Source organism: Pimephales promelas, chromosome 19 (genome assembly GCF_988280905.1).
Source record: "Pimephales promelas chromosome 19, fPimPro1.hap1.1, whole genome shotgun sequence".
Taxonomy (NCBI): domain Eukaryota; kingdom Metazoa; phylum Chordata; class Actinopteri; order Cypriniformes; family Leuciscidae; genus Pimephales; species Pimephales promelas.
Genome location: NC_142787.1, coordinates 13,089,709 through 13,106,208, shown reverse-complemented (window position 1 = coordinate 13,106,208; position 16,500 = coordinate 13,089,709). Strand labels below are relative to the sequence as shown.

Below are 16,500 nucleotides of genomic sequence, written 5' to 3'. Positions count from 1 at the left end.
TCTATTTTTAAAAAGCAGAGTGTGTTTTTGTGTAAGGCAACTTACACATGGCTCTTTTTGAGGTTGTTTTGTGTGTGTGTGTGTGTGGCATATGGCCTAGAGAAATCAAACTCATAGATCATGTCTGTGTTTTCTCTCCCCTGTAGTCTAAAGGTCTACAGGTCTTCCACACAGGGGAACATCTCTCGCACACACACACACACTCAAATGGGCAAGAAGAGGGGGAGATATGTAGGCCAGGGTATGTGTTGTAACCTATAGTTCGCTGTAAATGATCCACATGACACAGGTTGTATTTTGTTTAAAGAAAAGCAGGAACCAGAAGAGAACGACGCAGCATATACTCACCTCCGTCATTCTCCACACAAATGCAAGCCTCGGGGAAACCCCAAAACATAGGGCTTGTAAAACGTGTTCAGTTCACTTACTTAATCATTTTAGGGCAACAGCTTTTTTCATCTTTTTAAGTAAATAAACCTAATGCTTAATTTAAAAAAAAATAAGTTATGTGAACTTGACAATTCCACATAACTTAATTTTTTCGATTAAGCATGAAGTTTATTTACTTAATAATTTGAAGACAACTGATTTAAGTTAAGTTGACTGATCACTTTTTACCGTGCAACAAACAGCCACACCATTACAGTGTGTGTTCATTTTAATGTGGGATGAAAGTCCTTCTGCTCTCACACACACACACACACACACACACACACACACACATGCACACACACAAACACAGACAGGGATTATACAGGGTCAGTGTGTGTGCTCAGACAAGGATTACGAGGTCAGAGCGGCGAGTCTGATCCTCTGGATGCTGGTTGGTCAATTGGGCAATAGCCACAAACATCACAGGAAATGACAGGAAGACGTCATTCTCTCTTTCATATCGGAAAATTAGCATAAATCAAAACAAACATTAATTTAAGCGAATGATGAGTCAAAGTTCCAACATTACATCTTAAAAATAGGTTTTGTATAGTATACTGTTCAAAGGTTTGGGATCAATATGCAATTTTTGAAAGAATTTAATACTTTTATATAGCTTTATAATATATAGCTATTTATATAGCTATATAATATATTTATATAATGATAAAATGAATCCAACATTTCAGTAAACACCTTTTATTCATCAACGAATCATGAAAAAAGTATCAGTTTCCTATTTTCAACATTGATAATAATCAGAAAGCAGCAAATCATCATCATTTGGGAAATGATCATGTGATACTTAAGACTGGAGTAATGATACTGAAAATTCAGCTTTTCTCACAGAAATAAATTCTCAGAAATAAATATTATGGTTTTCGCTGTATTTTTAATCAAATAAAAGCAGCCTTGGTGAGCAGAAGAGATTTCTTTCAAAACATTAAACATCTTACCGACCCCAAACTTTTGAAAAGTAGTGCTGTAGTTTCAGATCAATGCATGCAAGTGTTGTTTTCAAATGCACATTAATTTGCTATTGTTCGTCTTTAATGCCAGCAGTGACTGACACTTCAGATGAAGATTTCACAACAGCTATAACAGAATCACCAGCTTTGAACACAGGTGGGACAGGGTGACCCTCAAAGCCTCCCGTAGTTGTAGCAAAGTAGGAAAAAAGCTAGAAATTACCTGTATGAATGGCATTTACATAGACTATAGAGATTCAGATCTAGAAACACAGTTAGGGACTGTATATTAGCCAAGTGCACTGTACAAATAAAACAAATTTGCTGAGAATTAAAACCTACTAATTAGATTAACTTGTCATCTATTTTTATTATTATAATTTAATGTTTTATGTATGAGGTGGGAGAAAAAAAGGTGCTGGGCATAATATAACATATCTAGATTAATATATTATGGAATATACATAGACTATACTAGTTGCTGCGTTACTAGCAGAGCTTAATGATGATGTAATGTGCCTTAATCCAACAGAGCGCCATCTGCAACTCCACTAGCGCACAAACACACATGCACAAACACATGCACACTGACAATCGCAGCTTCACAATCGAACAGCATCTCACTTAAGAGCTCTGCTGTTACAAATGTGCTCTGGTCAAATCAACTGATGACGCACTGAATATGTTCCAAATGCTTTCTGATGACTGACAAACGGGAATACATTTTATCTGAAATAAAAAAATAGTAATTTAAAAATCACTGTATTTACTGTATGAGAATTAAACGGTAAGCACTGATTTAACACAATAACAAAATGAGTGTTGTTCCATACTGCAACACACTTTTTTTAAAGTAGTAGGCAATTTCAGGGTTGTGCGACATTCAGAACTGAGTCAATTCTCAGCCAATTATTGAATTTGAATTGATGTAGGAAACAAGAATGTAAAGCATTTCAAATTTGAACATATTTTTAATTTAAAAAAAAGTAAAGACATTTTAAATGTTTAAAAGTAGTTTGGAGAAAGGTTTTAAAAGCCGTTATGTGTGAGGGTTTATAGAGGCCTTATGGATAGACAGACTATATGCAAATTAATAAATGGAAGACTTAATTTAGCAGAATGAACATGTTGATTCTTGAATTACTTTTTCTAATTGCAATTCCTCTTCCTGTCATTGCAGTTTAGCGTCCAGTGGGCTGTGACTAGTTCAACTGAAATTCATTCTCATGAATTGACAGGGAGTCGATCGTTCAGTTCTGAGTTTTGCACAACCCTGGACAGTGTACACTGCACAGTAAGCAGTACGCTATTATTCCATTCTGAATATTTTAAAACACAGATTGAACATGGAATGAATTCATAACTGCCTCTGCAGTGCAGAATGGAATTACACTTGACACTTGAAAGCAACTGCATGAACCGAACTACAAGATTTAAAATGCAAGAGTTTTGTTAAGCTCAGCACTTTGTATGTTTGCACGTATTCCATGCTGACTCTGGTTTCTCTAACCGTTTCTATTACACTCCCCCTCAAATCCCATTAGATGCTCTTTCGGTGCATGTAGATACTGCAAACCATGTCCCGCCAGCTAACTTACAGCCTAAGGCACTTTATACCTCTACAGAAGCCCCGCCCCCTGCCACACCCCCATCTCATATTCTCACTGAGGACACGCCCCACATAGCCACACCCCTGGAGGAGGGGCCTGTTCGCAGACATATAGACAGCACAGGTAAGGGCACTAGTGTTTGTGTGTGTGTGCTAGTGTTACTAGTCTGTTATAGAAGCATCTTTCAAAGTCTTGTATTGGCAGTCAAAGCATTGTAGCCAAGCCAAGAGCTCAGCGACTCCGCTGCCAGTAAGTCATCTACTCAAACGTACCCCTAGAGGATTGTGGGTAACGGCTCCAAAGCATGTGCACAGTGGGAAATCAATGCTCAATTAGACAGTGTTTTCCTCTGTCAAAATATAGAGTGACTTTGCATCTTTCAGCACAAAGCGGATTAGGGCAGCCTGTGAATATATAAAACAAAGAACCACCACACACACACACCCATTGATCGAAGCGCACATACGCACCCGAGGAATGAATACTGCATGATGTTTAACGAGTGAGCGAGAACTCCAGCTCGAGCTCAGATCAGAAAACGTCAAGCTGGGCATGAAAAAAACGGAGGGAGGAATAAACCGCTCAGCTGAGACGCGAGACAGAGCAGCTCCTCGGATGGATTTAATAAAGGTGGAGATCTTTGAGATTCCCTGTGGCATATCGCGTACGTGTGTTGATGAAATTACAGCATGGTCGCTGTGTACACGCAAGGAGCTTTTGTGTACCTTAAACTACACCGATCAGTCGTTCAAGATTAATTGCAGTTTAGTTTGTCTGTTTAACGTCATGTACCAATTTTCATGTATTTTAGTACTCCCTTGCCCATCACTCAGGAGTGCAGTTACTACTGAAGCTACTTTCAAATTAAGAATCACATTGATGAAGCCCAGACACAACAAGCAAAACCACTGAACAGAAACTGTAGTTGCACTCTATTGCACAGCAATATTTCTATGAAATGCAAAAAGAAAACAAATTGGTAAAACTGTAAGTGATAATGGGACATTGATATAAAAAAAATTCTTGTCACCTCCTAAGCTGTGATAATATTTTTAAACCGCATATACAACACTGCACTAAGCCTAAGGCAAAAGTTAATGGGAAACAGAAGGAAGCACAAATAAAAGCAAGAATATAAATATATATATATAATAACTTAGTATGTAAAATAAACTGAATAAACTTTCCCCAAAATCTCTTATTTTCTAAACCTGTTCTGGGTGGTGATTGGATGAGATTCTACTTTGTGTAGGACTTTTAAAGGAACCAGTAGAGATACCTTTACACAAAAAAGGTTTTCTTTGAGACATAATGTGATTAGAATTAAGTAATTCTGTTTTTTTTTTTGGCCTGATTTTCAATGCCCTGCAAAGCCGAAATGACATTTCCCTCTTTCTGATAAACTGCAGTATCTCACAGACATAATCCCCACACCAGAGAATTCGAGAAACAGACAGTGAAAGGTATTGTTAGGTGTCTATTTAAGTTCTAGTATTGTGGTAGATATGGTTTTAGTGGTGACATATCCCTGATCTGTGGTTGACAATGAAAAATGTAGTAGACAGCACAGAGGAGTTTGTGGTCTGTGGTTGCTATAGATTGAATGTACAGTGTGAAAGTTTTACGATTGATGTACAGGTTATTTCTGGCTAGTGTGCTGGCTGTTAGTAGAGGACAACACAGTTGTGTGTGTTTGTGTGTGTATGAACCAACATTGTGATTATTTGAATGATTGCTCCCAAGCAATCCCTACAGCACCACCAGTGGAGGATTCTGGGAAGGGTGAGGAGATTTCTGAGAAGGAGACTTCTGGGAAACACAAAGTAATTGAAGAAGAAGTAAAGAGAGTGGAGAGTGTTCTGGAGCATAGCAGACACAGGGAAGAAACTGGTATGAAGAGTCTCAATGTGTTTTTTATTCCACTGTTTATCTGCTGTATGTGTTCAATCTCTGAATCATCTTGTTAGTCACCAGTGCACCTGAACCTGCTGAATCAGAGCCAGAGTCTGTCGAGTCAATGCCAGAATCTGCGGAGTCAATTCCAGAGCCCGTCAAGCCAATACCAGAATCTCATGAACCAATACAGAAATCACATGAGCCAATGCATAAACCTCATGAGGCACAAGTGAAACCTCATGACCCAATAGTAAATCCCCATGGGTCAATGCATAAACCTCATGGTCCAGTAGTGAATCCCCATGAGTCAATGCACAAACCTCATGAGCCAATAGTGAATCCTCATGGGCCAGTAGTGAATCCTCATGAGCCAGTAGTGAATCCTCATGAGCCAATAGTGAATCCTCATGGGTCAGTAGTGAATCCTCATGGGTCAGTAGTGAATCCTCATGAGCCAGTAGTGAATCCTCATGAGCCAATAGTGAATCCCCATGGGTCAATGCACAAACCTCATGAGCCAGTAGTGAATCCTCATGAGCCAGTAGTGAATCCCCATGGGCCAGTAGTGAATCCTCATGGGTCAGTAGTGAATCCCCATGAGCCAGTAGTGAATCCCCATGAGTCAATGCACAAACCTCATGAGCCAGTAGTAAATCCTCATGGGCCAGTAGGGAATCCTCATGAGCCAATAGTGAATCCTCATGGGCCAGTAGGGAATCCTCATGAGCCAGTAGTGAATCCTCATGAGCCAATAGTGAATCCCCATGGGTCAATGCACAAACCTCATGAGCCAGTAGTGAATCCTCATGAGCCAGTAGTGAATCCCCATGGGCCAGTAGTGAATCCTCATGGGTCAGTAGTGAATCCCCATGAGCCAGTAGTGAATCCCCATGAGTCAATGCACAAACCTCATGAGCCAGTAGTAAATCCTCATGAGCCAGTAGTGAATCCCCATGGGCCAGTAGTGAATCCTCATGGGTCAGTAGTGAATCCCCATGAGCCAGTAGAGAATCCCCATGAGTCAATGCACAAACCTCATGAGCCAGTAGTGAATCCCCATGGGCCAGTAGTGAATCCTCATGGGTCAGTAGTGAATCCCCATGAGCCAGTAGAGAATCCCCATGAGTCAATGCACAAACCTCATGAGCCAGTAGTAAATCCTCATGAGCCAGTAGTGAATCCCCATGGGCCAGTAGTGAATCCTCATGAGCCAGTAGTAAATCCTCATGAGCCAGTAGTGAATCCCCATGAGTCAATGCACAAACCTCATGAGCCAGTAGTAAATCCTCATGGGCCAGTAGTGAATCCCCATGGGCCAGTAGTGAATCCTCATGAGCCAGTAGTAAATCCTCATGAGCCAGTAGTGAATCCCCATGGGCCTGTAGTGAATCCTCATGAGCCAGTAGTAAATCCTCATGAGCCAGTAGTGAATCCCCATGAGCCAGTAGTAAATCCCCATGAGCCAGTAGTGAATCCCCATGGGCCAGTAGTGAATCCTCATGGGCCAGTAGTGAATCCCCATGGGCCAGTAGTGAATCCTCATGAGCCAGTAGTGAATCCCCATGGGCCAGTAGTGAATCCTCATGGGCCAGTAGTGAATCCCCATGGGCCAGTAGTGAATCCTCATGAGCCAGTAGTGAATCCCCATGGGCCAGTAGTGAATCCTCATGAGCCAGTAGTAAATCCTCATGAGCCAGTAGTAAATCCCCATGAGTCAATGCACAAACCTCATGAGCCAGTAGTGAATCCTCATGAACCAGTAATGTATCCTCATGAGCCAGTAGTGAATCCTCATGGGCCAGTAGTAAATCCCCATGGGTCAATGCACAAATCTCATGAGCCAGTAGTGAATCCTCATGAACCAGTCGTGAATCCTCATGAGACAATATTGAATCCTCATCAGCCAATAGTGAATCCTCATGGGCCAGTAGTAAATCCTCATAGGCCAGTAGTGAATCCTCATAGGCCAGTAGTAAATCCTCATGGGCCAGTAGTAAATCCTCATGAGCCAGTAGTAAATCCTCATAGGCCAGTAGTGAATCCTCATGAGCCAGTAGTAAATCCTCATGGGCCAGTAGTGAATCCCCATGGGTCAATGCACAATCCTCATGGGCCAATAGTGATTCCTCATGGGCCAGTAGGGAATCCTCATGGGCCAGTAGAGAATCCTCATGGGCCAGTAGTGAATCCTCATGAGCCAGTAGTGAATCCTCATGGGCCAGTAGTGAATCCTCATGGGCCAGTAGTGAATCCTCATGGGCCAGTAGTGAATCCTCATGGGCCAGTAGTGAATCCCCATGGGTCAATGCACAATCCTCATGAGCCAATAGTGAATCCTCATGGGCCAGTAGTGAATCTCCATGGGCCAGCAGTAAATCCTCATGGGCCAGTAGTGAATCCCCATGGGTCAATGCACAAAACTCATGAGCCAGTAGTGCATCCTCATGGGCCAATAGTGAATCCTCATGAGTCAATACATAATCTTCATGCACCAGTAAGGAATCTTCATGAGTCAATGCACAAACCTCATGAGCCAGTAGTGAATCCTCGTGAGTCAATGCATAGACCTCATGACTCAGTAGTGAATCCTCATGAGTCAATGCATAGACCTCATGACTCAGTAGTGAATCCTCATGAGTCAATGCATAAACCACATGCGCCAGTAGTGAATTCCCATGAGTCAATGCACAAACCTCATGCGCCAGTAGTGAAACATCATGATTCAATACATAAACCTCATGGACACATGCCTATACATGAATCTGTGCTGCCAAACCCTGAATCTATCCCACCAATGCTACACTCTGTCAGGCCAATAAAGGAGTCTTTATGGTCAGTATCAGAATCTGCTGAATCAAAAGTAGAGATGGTTTCATCAATACACGTGCCACATGAAGAGGAGAAGGAAGGGTCTCATACACAGACAGATGTTGAAGGTATGGCTCAGCTGGTAGTTTCAAACAACCTGTAGTATAAAATCTAGACTTGATTTATAACCCAATACAACTCCATGGGAAACATTTTTTTCTTTTCTTATAAAGGCTTTTTAGACTTCATTAAAGCTAATTTAATTTGATAGATTTTATTGGCGCAAATTACCCAGTTTGATGAGTAAAAATAGCACTGTCTGATCAATTCACACTGTAAGTGTTATTTTTTTCCATCGTGGCCTTATGAGCGATTCAAACATTATTAATTGATCTGTGGATCGCTTGGTCCTTCTCTTTGCTCGTCTAGAGCCACACAAACACTCAAAAGAGGGTGAAGGAAAGCACACCCATAAGTGGGAGAGAGAAGATAAAATGGAAGAGAAAGATGAAGAGAATAAAAAAGGTAGAGTGAGGTAGAGAAGGAATGCATTGTAAGTAGTGAAGTCTATAACTGCATGTGCATAGTCATTAGAACCCTGTATTAGCTTCTGTAGTTTTTAATTTGTATTGTAGTAAACATGCTTAGTAGTGAATTTGTGGGCCTGTTAAATGTCCCAATAATTATTTTTCGCGTTAGATAACTCACCCCTCCTGTACCCGGACTGATAGCTGCAGATTTGCTTGCCGTAGACTTGAGCGCAGTGTTTCTAGATGAATATGTAAAATACAAATTTTCATTCTCCGAAGCTCTTCTGAAGTTCTTACTATCTGGAGGGCAACAGACTGTCCAGCTAAAAGGCATCATATATGACGACTTTAAAGGTGAGGAAAACATGATAATGAGACGACAAGAATCAGGGAATGTTCTATAACACATTACAGTGTTTATAAGTGAAAAGGAACAGTTCGTTTTGAACTCTCAACGTGACATTACAGTGTTTATGAATAGAAGGTAAAAGTAGAATCTAGAACCTGAATTTGATGTCACTTCATATCTCCTTTCTAACTTCCATCAATCCCTTCATCCCTGCTTTTCTCTATTATTTTTGACATGTAAGGTAAGTTTGTGTTGTGGAACTCATTTATATTTAATTGATTTGCCTGTTCCTACTGTATGTGCTGAGACAGGCTCTGTACCGAGTTCTCGCTCTCTGGCCCTTTTAAAGTGTGCATAAATATTTAAAAACACTTCTGAAGTGCTAAAAAATTCTGAAGTAGGTAAAAATTCATGAAGCTGATTAATTGGTCTGGTAAATATGCATTTAAACATGCATTTGTATAAGTTTCCTGTAATATGAAATATCATTAGATAAGTTAGACAGTTGCGCCTTTGATGTAAAAAAAATATACAGCAAGTGCAACATTAGATTAAGGCAAGTTTCAATATTGGCCATGTTTTAAATGTGCCACATGTCTGACATGTTCAAGGTCTAAAAGACATTGTAATCTTACTGATTGCTATTTTGTAACTGACAAAAATTCTTTCACATGATTCACATCAATGTTGCCCAATACTACCTTGACCTCTGTGGAGCACGCATCAATCTACAGCATTATCCCCAGCTCAAGCATTGTAATGTAACACTTAGGCCTGGTTTCACAGACGTGGTTTAGATTAAGCCAGGCGTAAACCTTAGTTCAATTAAGACCTAAAGTGTACTTTTATAAACATGCTTTAGAGAAATAAAAATATTTCTGGGATGCTTTTTGAGAAAAAACAATGACATCAACATATTTGAAGGTATATCAGTGCAAGTTGTGTTCAGTTAAACCATCTCAAACATGTATTGGGTAGCCTTGTCTGTGATAATGGGGGTTACCCTGATTTCCTCTGTTCTTTAAAGCGTAGCAATACTAAATCAAATCAAAAACCAGAGGGAAGAAACACTGAACCAGCAACATCGAAGGTAGAATAGAATATTTAAAAGAAGATAGTTTATTTGAAATAGAACCTTTTGTAACTATGATGTCACTTATGATCAATTTGATGCTTCCTTGCTGAATAAAAATGTAAACCAGCTAGTGTATGCTAGGCTAGCTACCTAAAACCTAGTCTCGCGTAGCCAGACCTTCAGACTGATGGCTGAAGGTCTGGAATTCATAGCAGCTTTTTTTGGCCAAGGCCCGCCCATAAGGCCGTTTGACTGACATGTCAAACAACCAATTACAGTTCGTTTCGTTCAGCGTCACGTTTCAGGGCGTGGAAATGTCCCCACAACAACAGACCGGCGTGCAACAAGTCAGTCAGCAGTCAGCAGCAGTCACCGGAGCGCCTTATATTATACATGGATCAATTGGTTAACAACGCTCCGCGCTATTAAATTCGCCCACGAACTCGCGCTCATGTCCATCTTATGCCCGCTTTGACAACGCCGCACATTGAATACCCACACGAGTCAGGCTGCGAATGTAAGTTACGTCCCCGCTCACGCCTACTAAATAAACGCCTCACCCCTGGCGCCGCGTACTCGCTATTCCCTTTAGCACATCTAGTGGATGCATAACGCAAACCCAGTCAAACGTTTGACTCTGCAGTATATTATGCGCCTTATAATCCAGTGCGCCCTATGAATACTGAATCGGCCAGCTGCGATGTCAGCGTAGACCTGTTGTTTCATGTTTGCCCACAAACGCGGCTGATATCCCCTTCGCAGTTAGGTACTTCACTTGATCTTCCATAATAGATAGGAGGGGACATACAACTACATTTAGCCAAGCTGATCTTGATAAATGTTCATTGTCACCTTTTACTGTCTATGATTGTCACTCATATAAACAACAGTTTTTCTAACGCAATCACACATCTGCGCTTTGTTTCCCGGCGGACCGAAAATAAACGAGACACTGACGCCCCCGGAAATCCGATAAAATTCATTAGGTTTTACAACCTAAAACCTTGTACCCGTCACATGGAGGTCAAAGTGCAATGAGTGGCTTGCTGAAAGGGCACTCTGATGCAAATCAAGTGAAAAGCACTGATTCAGGTTCTCAAAAAGGGGCTACACTGAACGTAGTTCATTAACACACTGCACGCTGATTCTCTATGAGTGACAGAACGACACGGACATGAGAGTAGGATACAGGACAGGTGTGAATGGGAACTGGGAGAAGCCAAGCAGTCTGACAAAAAAGATCTGCTTCAGAAGACGAGGAAACAGCTGTTTTAGGGAAAACATCTGTCATCAGATTTCCCAACATCCCTAGAGCACACACACACACACACACACACACTCACGTGCATGCGGAGTGGGCAAGACTCCTGTAAGAGTATGTGAGATATCGCCCTGTCAGCAACACACACACACACAAATCTTCATTTCAGCTGTCAGTGCTGTGGGTGGGTGCAGCAGGAAAGACACAAAGTGACGCAAAAAAAGAGTCGATAGCTTTTATCGATTCGGCGTCGAGATTGATGTAGTTTGTAGATGTACTCTAACTCTAATCATTTTTAAATCATCACGCTTAAGATGTCACACATACCCACATTTAGATATCCAGACCTTGGACTTGCACATTTCTTTACTCTTCTCTCTTTTAACCCTTCTTTACTTTAATCTAGAGTTGCTGACTTTGCCTTTTGCTCTCTCCCTCTCAGATTGTGAATGTAACGGACACTCGAATCGCTGCAGTTACATCGACTTCCTGAACATAGTCACGTGTGTGAGCTGCAAACACAACACCCGTGGTCAGAACTGCGAGCACTGTCGCATGGGCTTCTTCAAAAACAACTCTGCTGAGCCCGATGACGAGAACGTGTGTGTCGGTGAGTAACAGTGTGCATTGTCTGAAGTACAAAATTATTGGTTACCCGTAAGCCGGTCAAATAACGCAATCACATCTCTCTCCAACTTAAAGGGTACATATTATTCCTTTAAATCATTCATTTTTACTTATAAATCATACATTTGTGGTCTATATAAAACATAACTGCAATGCTTGGGTCTGAATTCCTCATTATTATAGCTCCACAGGCCCCTTTTCTACCTAGCAACTCCCTGTTTACACCTGGTAATAAGATATGATGCATTTTGGTTGATTGGATTAGAAGCAGACAACACTAAATACAGGTGTAAACAGGGTCTAAAATTTTTGAGCTTATTGACTTAACCATTTCCAGAGGTAGTCGAAGACGCATTTGGATTGAGCCAAGTTTGGTTTGAAGACGAAAAATGGGCCTTTCCTGATTTCTAACACGCACTCTCTGCGATCGACCCGGCCTTGGGTCTGTCAGAGCAGAAACCAAAGCTGATGCTCTCCGTATGTTTTTCCGTCGTCTCCAGGCACATTCATGTTAATTTCCGTGAGCTTATTTCATCCATTACATCGAAATATCTAAAAAAAAAGGCCATACATTTACCCTCCCATAGAGGAAGAGTTGTTAAAAAGTGGAAAAAAGAGACGTATTAATACACCAGGTGTAAATGGTAATGCGTCTCCCTCGACTACCTGTGATCCGATCGACCAAAACGCATCTAAGTAAGTAAAGAGGGAGTAAAGAGTAAATATTTAAAGAGACCCAGTGTGGACTTCACTCAGAGAAATCCAACAGCAAGAAATCTGGATCAAAAAAAAAAAAATCTTCTAGCAAACAGAGCCAGCAAATGGCTCTAATTGAAACAAAAAAGACATATTGGAGAAAAATACTAGGGATGTAATCAGGAGAAAGTAATACAAGGACCTCTGAATGAGGGAAGAATGAGAAAATGCACTGGGCGCCACAGTCAAGAAAGTTAAACTGCAACATTATCTTCCTGGGAGCGTCATATTAGAGATTCCCAGCGGCCCTCAAATAAACTTCCAGAAATAAACCCGGATGTCACAGCTCTTAAATCAGCAGCTCTGCTTCCAAGCGGACGCTGAGAGTACCAGGACGGAGAAGAGAGTCCATCTGCCACACGAGGAGGCAGGGCGCGGGGTAAATGAACGCGTGCTGGGATGTCAGCACAAATCCGCTCGCCCTCATCGGGCGTGTGCCAGGTGCCAACATGGCACAGGGTCAACTCCAGGATCTCCACGAGGAGCACATTTACCTCATCCTGAGCTCAAAAGAGCACCAGCAACAGTCTATTCTGTCTATTTTCAGGAGTTCTCACACAAGTGCAGTAATTTGCTCGAACGTGGTTGGCTGTGAGCCGATGCAATATACTATTGTGTATTAAAATATCAGACGATAGATTCTAAAAATATTAAAAACATAATTTATAGCTGACTGTAACAGTGAAATCGTGTAAACTGCATTCATTAACAATGAAACACAGGCTACTTCTAAAGCTTTTATTAATCTTTAACAATTACTAATGTATTTTATTAATCAAAAATGACATCTAACATGAACTACAATGAACAGTCGTATTTTAATTTCCTAACGTTAATAATTATCAATAAATACTGTCACAAATGTAATGATAGTTAATGCATTAACAAACATTAACTAATGGAACCTTATTGTAAAGTGTTACCAAAAATTGTGTGTTTAACAATATTTATAAAAGAATAATATACTAATATATTAGCAATGCACTAGAGTGCTGCAGTGATTTTTGTAGGCCAACCCGAAAATTAGCATCACCCTGATTCCCTTGAAAAAAACCCAGTGGGACTTTTCCATTGGCTTATGTATTTTGCAGAGAATAACTTCCATGGCCGCCTCACTAATGTCTGTGAACCGCCTAGGCTGCTAGGTAATTGCATCTGCCGGTCCAGAAAAGTTATTAAAGACATTGTTAAAATAGTCCAAGTGACTACAGTGGCTCAACCTTAAGCTTATCAAGCGACGAGAATACTTTCATTTTAGTGAACTTTCATACTTTTCATCTTCTTAGTTCTCACGCATGCGCTCTTGTGAACTCCTGTCAGAGGCCCGAAGAAAAAGAATAGTTGAATAAAGTTGTTATTTTTGTTAGATTTTTTTCGCTCAAAATGTATTCTCGTCGCTTGATGAACTTAAAGGGATGGTTCACTTTGAAATAAATTTTTGGTATGTTTTAGCTTACCTCAAGGGCATCCAAGATGTAGGTGTCTGTGTTTCCGCAGTATTTTCAATTTTGATATTTTTAGGTCAAACCGTTCTTGTCGGTCAGTCATATAATGCAGGTCTATGGTCACCACCTCAAAGAGCATGCACAGAGAAGTCCAAATTAAACATGATTTAATAACTCGTAAATGCAAGTACACATTGAGTATTTTAACAGTATTGAGACCTATTGTTGACCTAAAAATAACAAAATTGAAAATACTTTGAAAACAAAGACACCTACATCTTGGATGCCCGTGAATTAAGCTAAAATATATCAAAAATTAATTTCAAAGTAAACTATTTTAACAATGTTTTTAATAACTTTCTGTGCCGGCAGGTTTCGATTACAATAGAAGCCTGGAGGAGTGATCCAGCTCTCAGATTTAATAAAAAAATATCCTCATTTGTGTCCAAAAATGAACGAAAGTCTTACGGGTTTTGGGAGAGGAATTAATGACAGCATTTTCATTTTTGGGTGAACCAACTCTTTAATACAATCGGCAGAAGTATAAAGCTAAACTAATGCTATAAATGAACTACACCACGGTCACATGGCTTCAGGCTTCAACAACTCTTTCAGTCTTTATTTAGAAAATATTTTCTAATTTTAAGTTAGCAAAGCTGTGAAAGCAAACTAGTGAGTAGATGAGTTTACCTGTTAGGCTGATGATGTTTAGTGTCCCGAAAAACTTCTGTAGTCCCATTTAGACACTTGATAACAACAGCCTTTTCCAAGACAAGTAAAAGCTTTGAGAAAACACACACACACACACACACACATTACTGATATTTTATGTTGTAGAATGAAATGTGACAATATCTTGAGCTTGACCTTTTTTCAGGCATTTAATCAAAAACTCATAGTCTTAAGGTTGAATGCTAAACTTGTTTCTGGGTTTTCTGGAGTTATTTGGGATATTTTCAGGTACATTTTGTCACTGTTCTTCGTTAAACATTACATCAACATTCACAATTAAAATGGAAAACTCAGAAGCAAATTGGTATTTATAGTTATACGAAATGTTCTACTGGTAATTATGACGTTATGGTGCCAAATGTGCATTCAACTAACCACTTACTGACATATTATTGCAAAAAAAAAATAAAAAAAATAGCATGATTAATTTTTAGCTTATTTTCTAAATACAAAAAGCAACTATAGAAGATAAAAACACAGATTAGAAAGCACTAATATTAGCAAACATTTCTTCAGAGAAAACAAACTAGTGTGGGGAATTGAATTAAACCAGCCAATCGACTAAAACTATCAAGCCATTTTGACACTCAGAAATAAGCTGTACAAGTTGTTCAGCCCTTTTCCTGTGACTAACTCTCTCTAGTTCTTTTCAGAGTGCAACTGTAATGCGATGGGCTCAGTGCACGACCGCTGTAATGGGACCGGCTTCTGTCAGTGTAAAGAGGGCTCAACCGGAGTCAAATGTGATGAATGTCTCCCCGGTTACTATTGGAAACCGGGCTGTTTCCGTAAGTACCTTCCCAATCAGACTTCATTCAACTCTCCCATCTAATTAAAAAGTCAATGCCAAAGTGTGCCGTCGCCTTTCCATTCTCCTCGGCCAATTTTAGGTTTAAATCACATATTAATTGGCAGAGAACTTCACAAGAGTTTAGTTTCCTAAAGCCATCTGAAATAAAAGTAACAGATTAAATAATTTCTAGTTCTAGCTTGCAGTCATTAGTCTTTCTGTGGAGTTAAAGCAGAGTTAATTCAACTAACGAATGGCCGAGAAATGAGAAAGATGCTTTAATGGTGTAGTTACGCCAACTACCATCAGGGGTTAACCAGTCGAAACACTAGAATACTTGTTATCACGACATTTTTTTCTTTTGTCACATCAACTTGGATAATTTATGTGGTTCAGATAACAAAATATTTTGAGTTTCTGTTTGAGTTATAAAATGGAGATTGGTTTAATTTCAATTAACTTAAAATGAAGGCAACCAGGTTACTTACGTTTTTTAAGTTAAACCAATATTTTTTTACAGTGTATTTGCTGCTTGAGATGCGGCTTCTGTGCAATCTTTGCAGTGTAAAGATGTCCTGGTATTGCATGGAGTGATTTTTTTTGCACATTTTACCACTTATTCTTTGTGGAACCACAGATGCCAATAAAGAACCTTTATATTATAGAGTGTGGAATCGTTCCATTGCACAAGGTCCTTTACAGTGGGAAAAAAGGTTGTTTAGATTATTAAAATGTTTTTCACAGTAATAAAATAAAAGGTTATTTTAAGAACAGTTCACTGAAGGTTCTTTGGGGAACAAATAATGGTTCTTTCATGGCATTGCTGCAAAAACATTTGGTTTTTATTTTATTTCGATAGACCACTTTAGACATTCTACTAACTCTCATTAGAGTATTACTACACTGTTAGGTTAGGGTCGGGATGTAGTTGCAAAGTTACTTATAGTCAGTACAATGTCTGTTGGAGGAGCATCAAAATAAAGTGTTAGCAGATATTAAAGGAGTAGTTCACTTTTTAGAAAAACTTTTGCTGATAATTTACTCACCCCCTTGTCATCCAAGATGTCCATGTCTTTCTTTCTTCAGTCGAAAAGAAATTAAGGTTTTTGATGAAAACATTCCAGGATTTACTCCGTATAATGCACTTTACTGGGAACCAAACGGTTCAAGGTCCAAAAGACAGTTTCAGGGCAAACTGCAGACTGTTTAAAGGGCTTTAAA

At 39.8% G+C, this 16,500-nt stretch overlaps 1 protein-coding gene across 2 annotated transcripts in view; it reads left to right on the top strand.

The window, feature by feature from the left end:
- Nucleotides 1-16,500, top strand: part of ntng2b (netrin g2b) — an 80,244-nt gene that overhangs the window by 57,969 nt on the left and 5,775 nt on the right. The window contains exons 6-15 of one of the 2 annotated variants that reach the window (XM_089123526.1): nucleotides 1,495-1,557; nucleotides 2,945-3,133; nucleotides 4,754-4,900; nucleotides 4,978-5,954; nucleotides 6,021-7,025; nucleotides 7,104-7,842; nucleotides 8,144-8,239; nucleotides 8,524-8,598; nucleotides 11,372-11,539; nucleotides 15,143-15,277. In XM_089123526.1, coding sequence (XP_088979652.1) covers nucleotides 1,495-1,557; nucleotides 2,945-3,133; nucleotides 4,754-4,900; nucleotides 4,978-5,954; nucleotides 6,021-7,025; nucleotides 7,104-7,842; nucleotides 8,144-8,239; nucleotides 8,524-8,598; nucleotides 11,372-11,539; nucleotides 15,143-15,277 — 3,594 coding nt within the window. The remainder of the gene's footprint in view (nucleotides 1-1,494; nucleotides 1,558-2,944; nucleotides 3,134-4,753; nucleotides 4,901-4,977; nucleotides 5,955-6,020; nucleotides 7,026-7,103; nucleotides 7,843-8,143; nucleotides 8,240-8,523; nucleotides 8,599-11,371; nucleotides 11,540-15,142; nucleotides 15,278-16,500) is intronic. The other variant, XM_039661030.2, reaches the window with a different exon arrangement.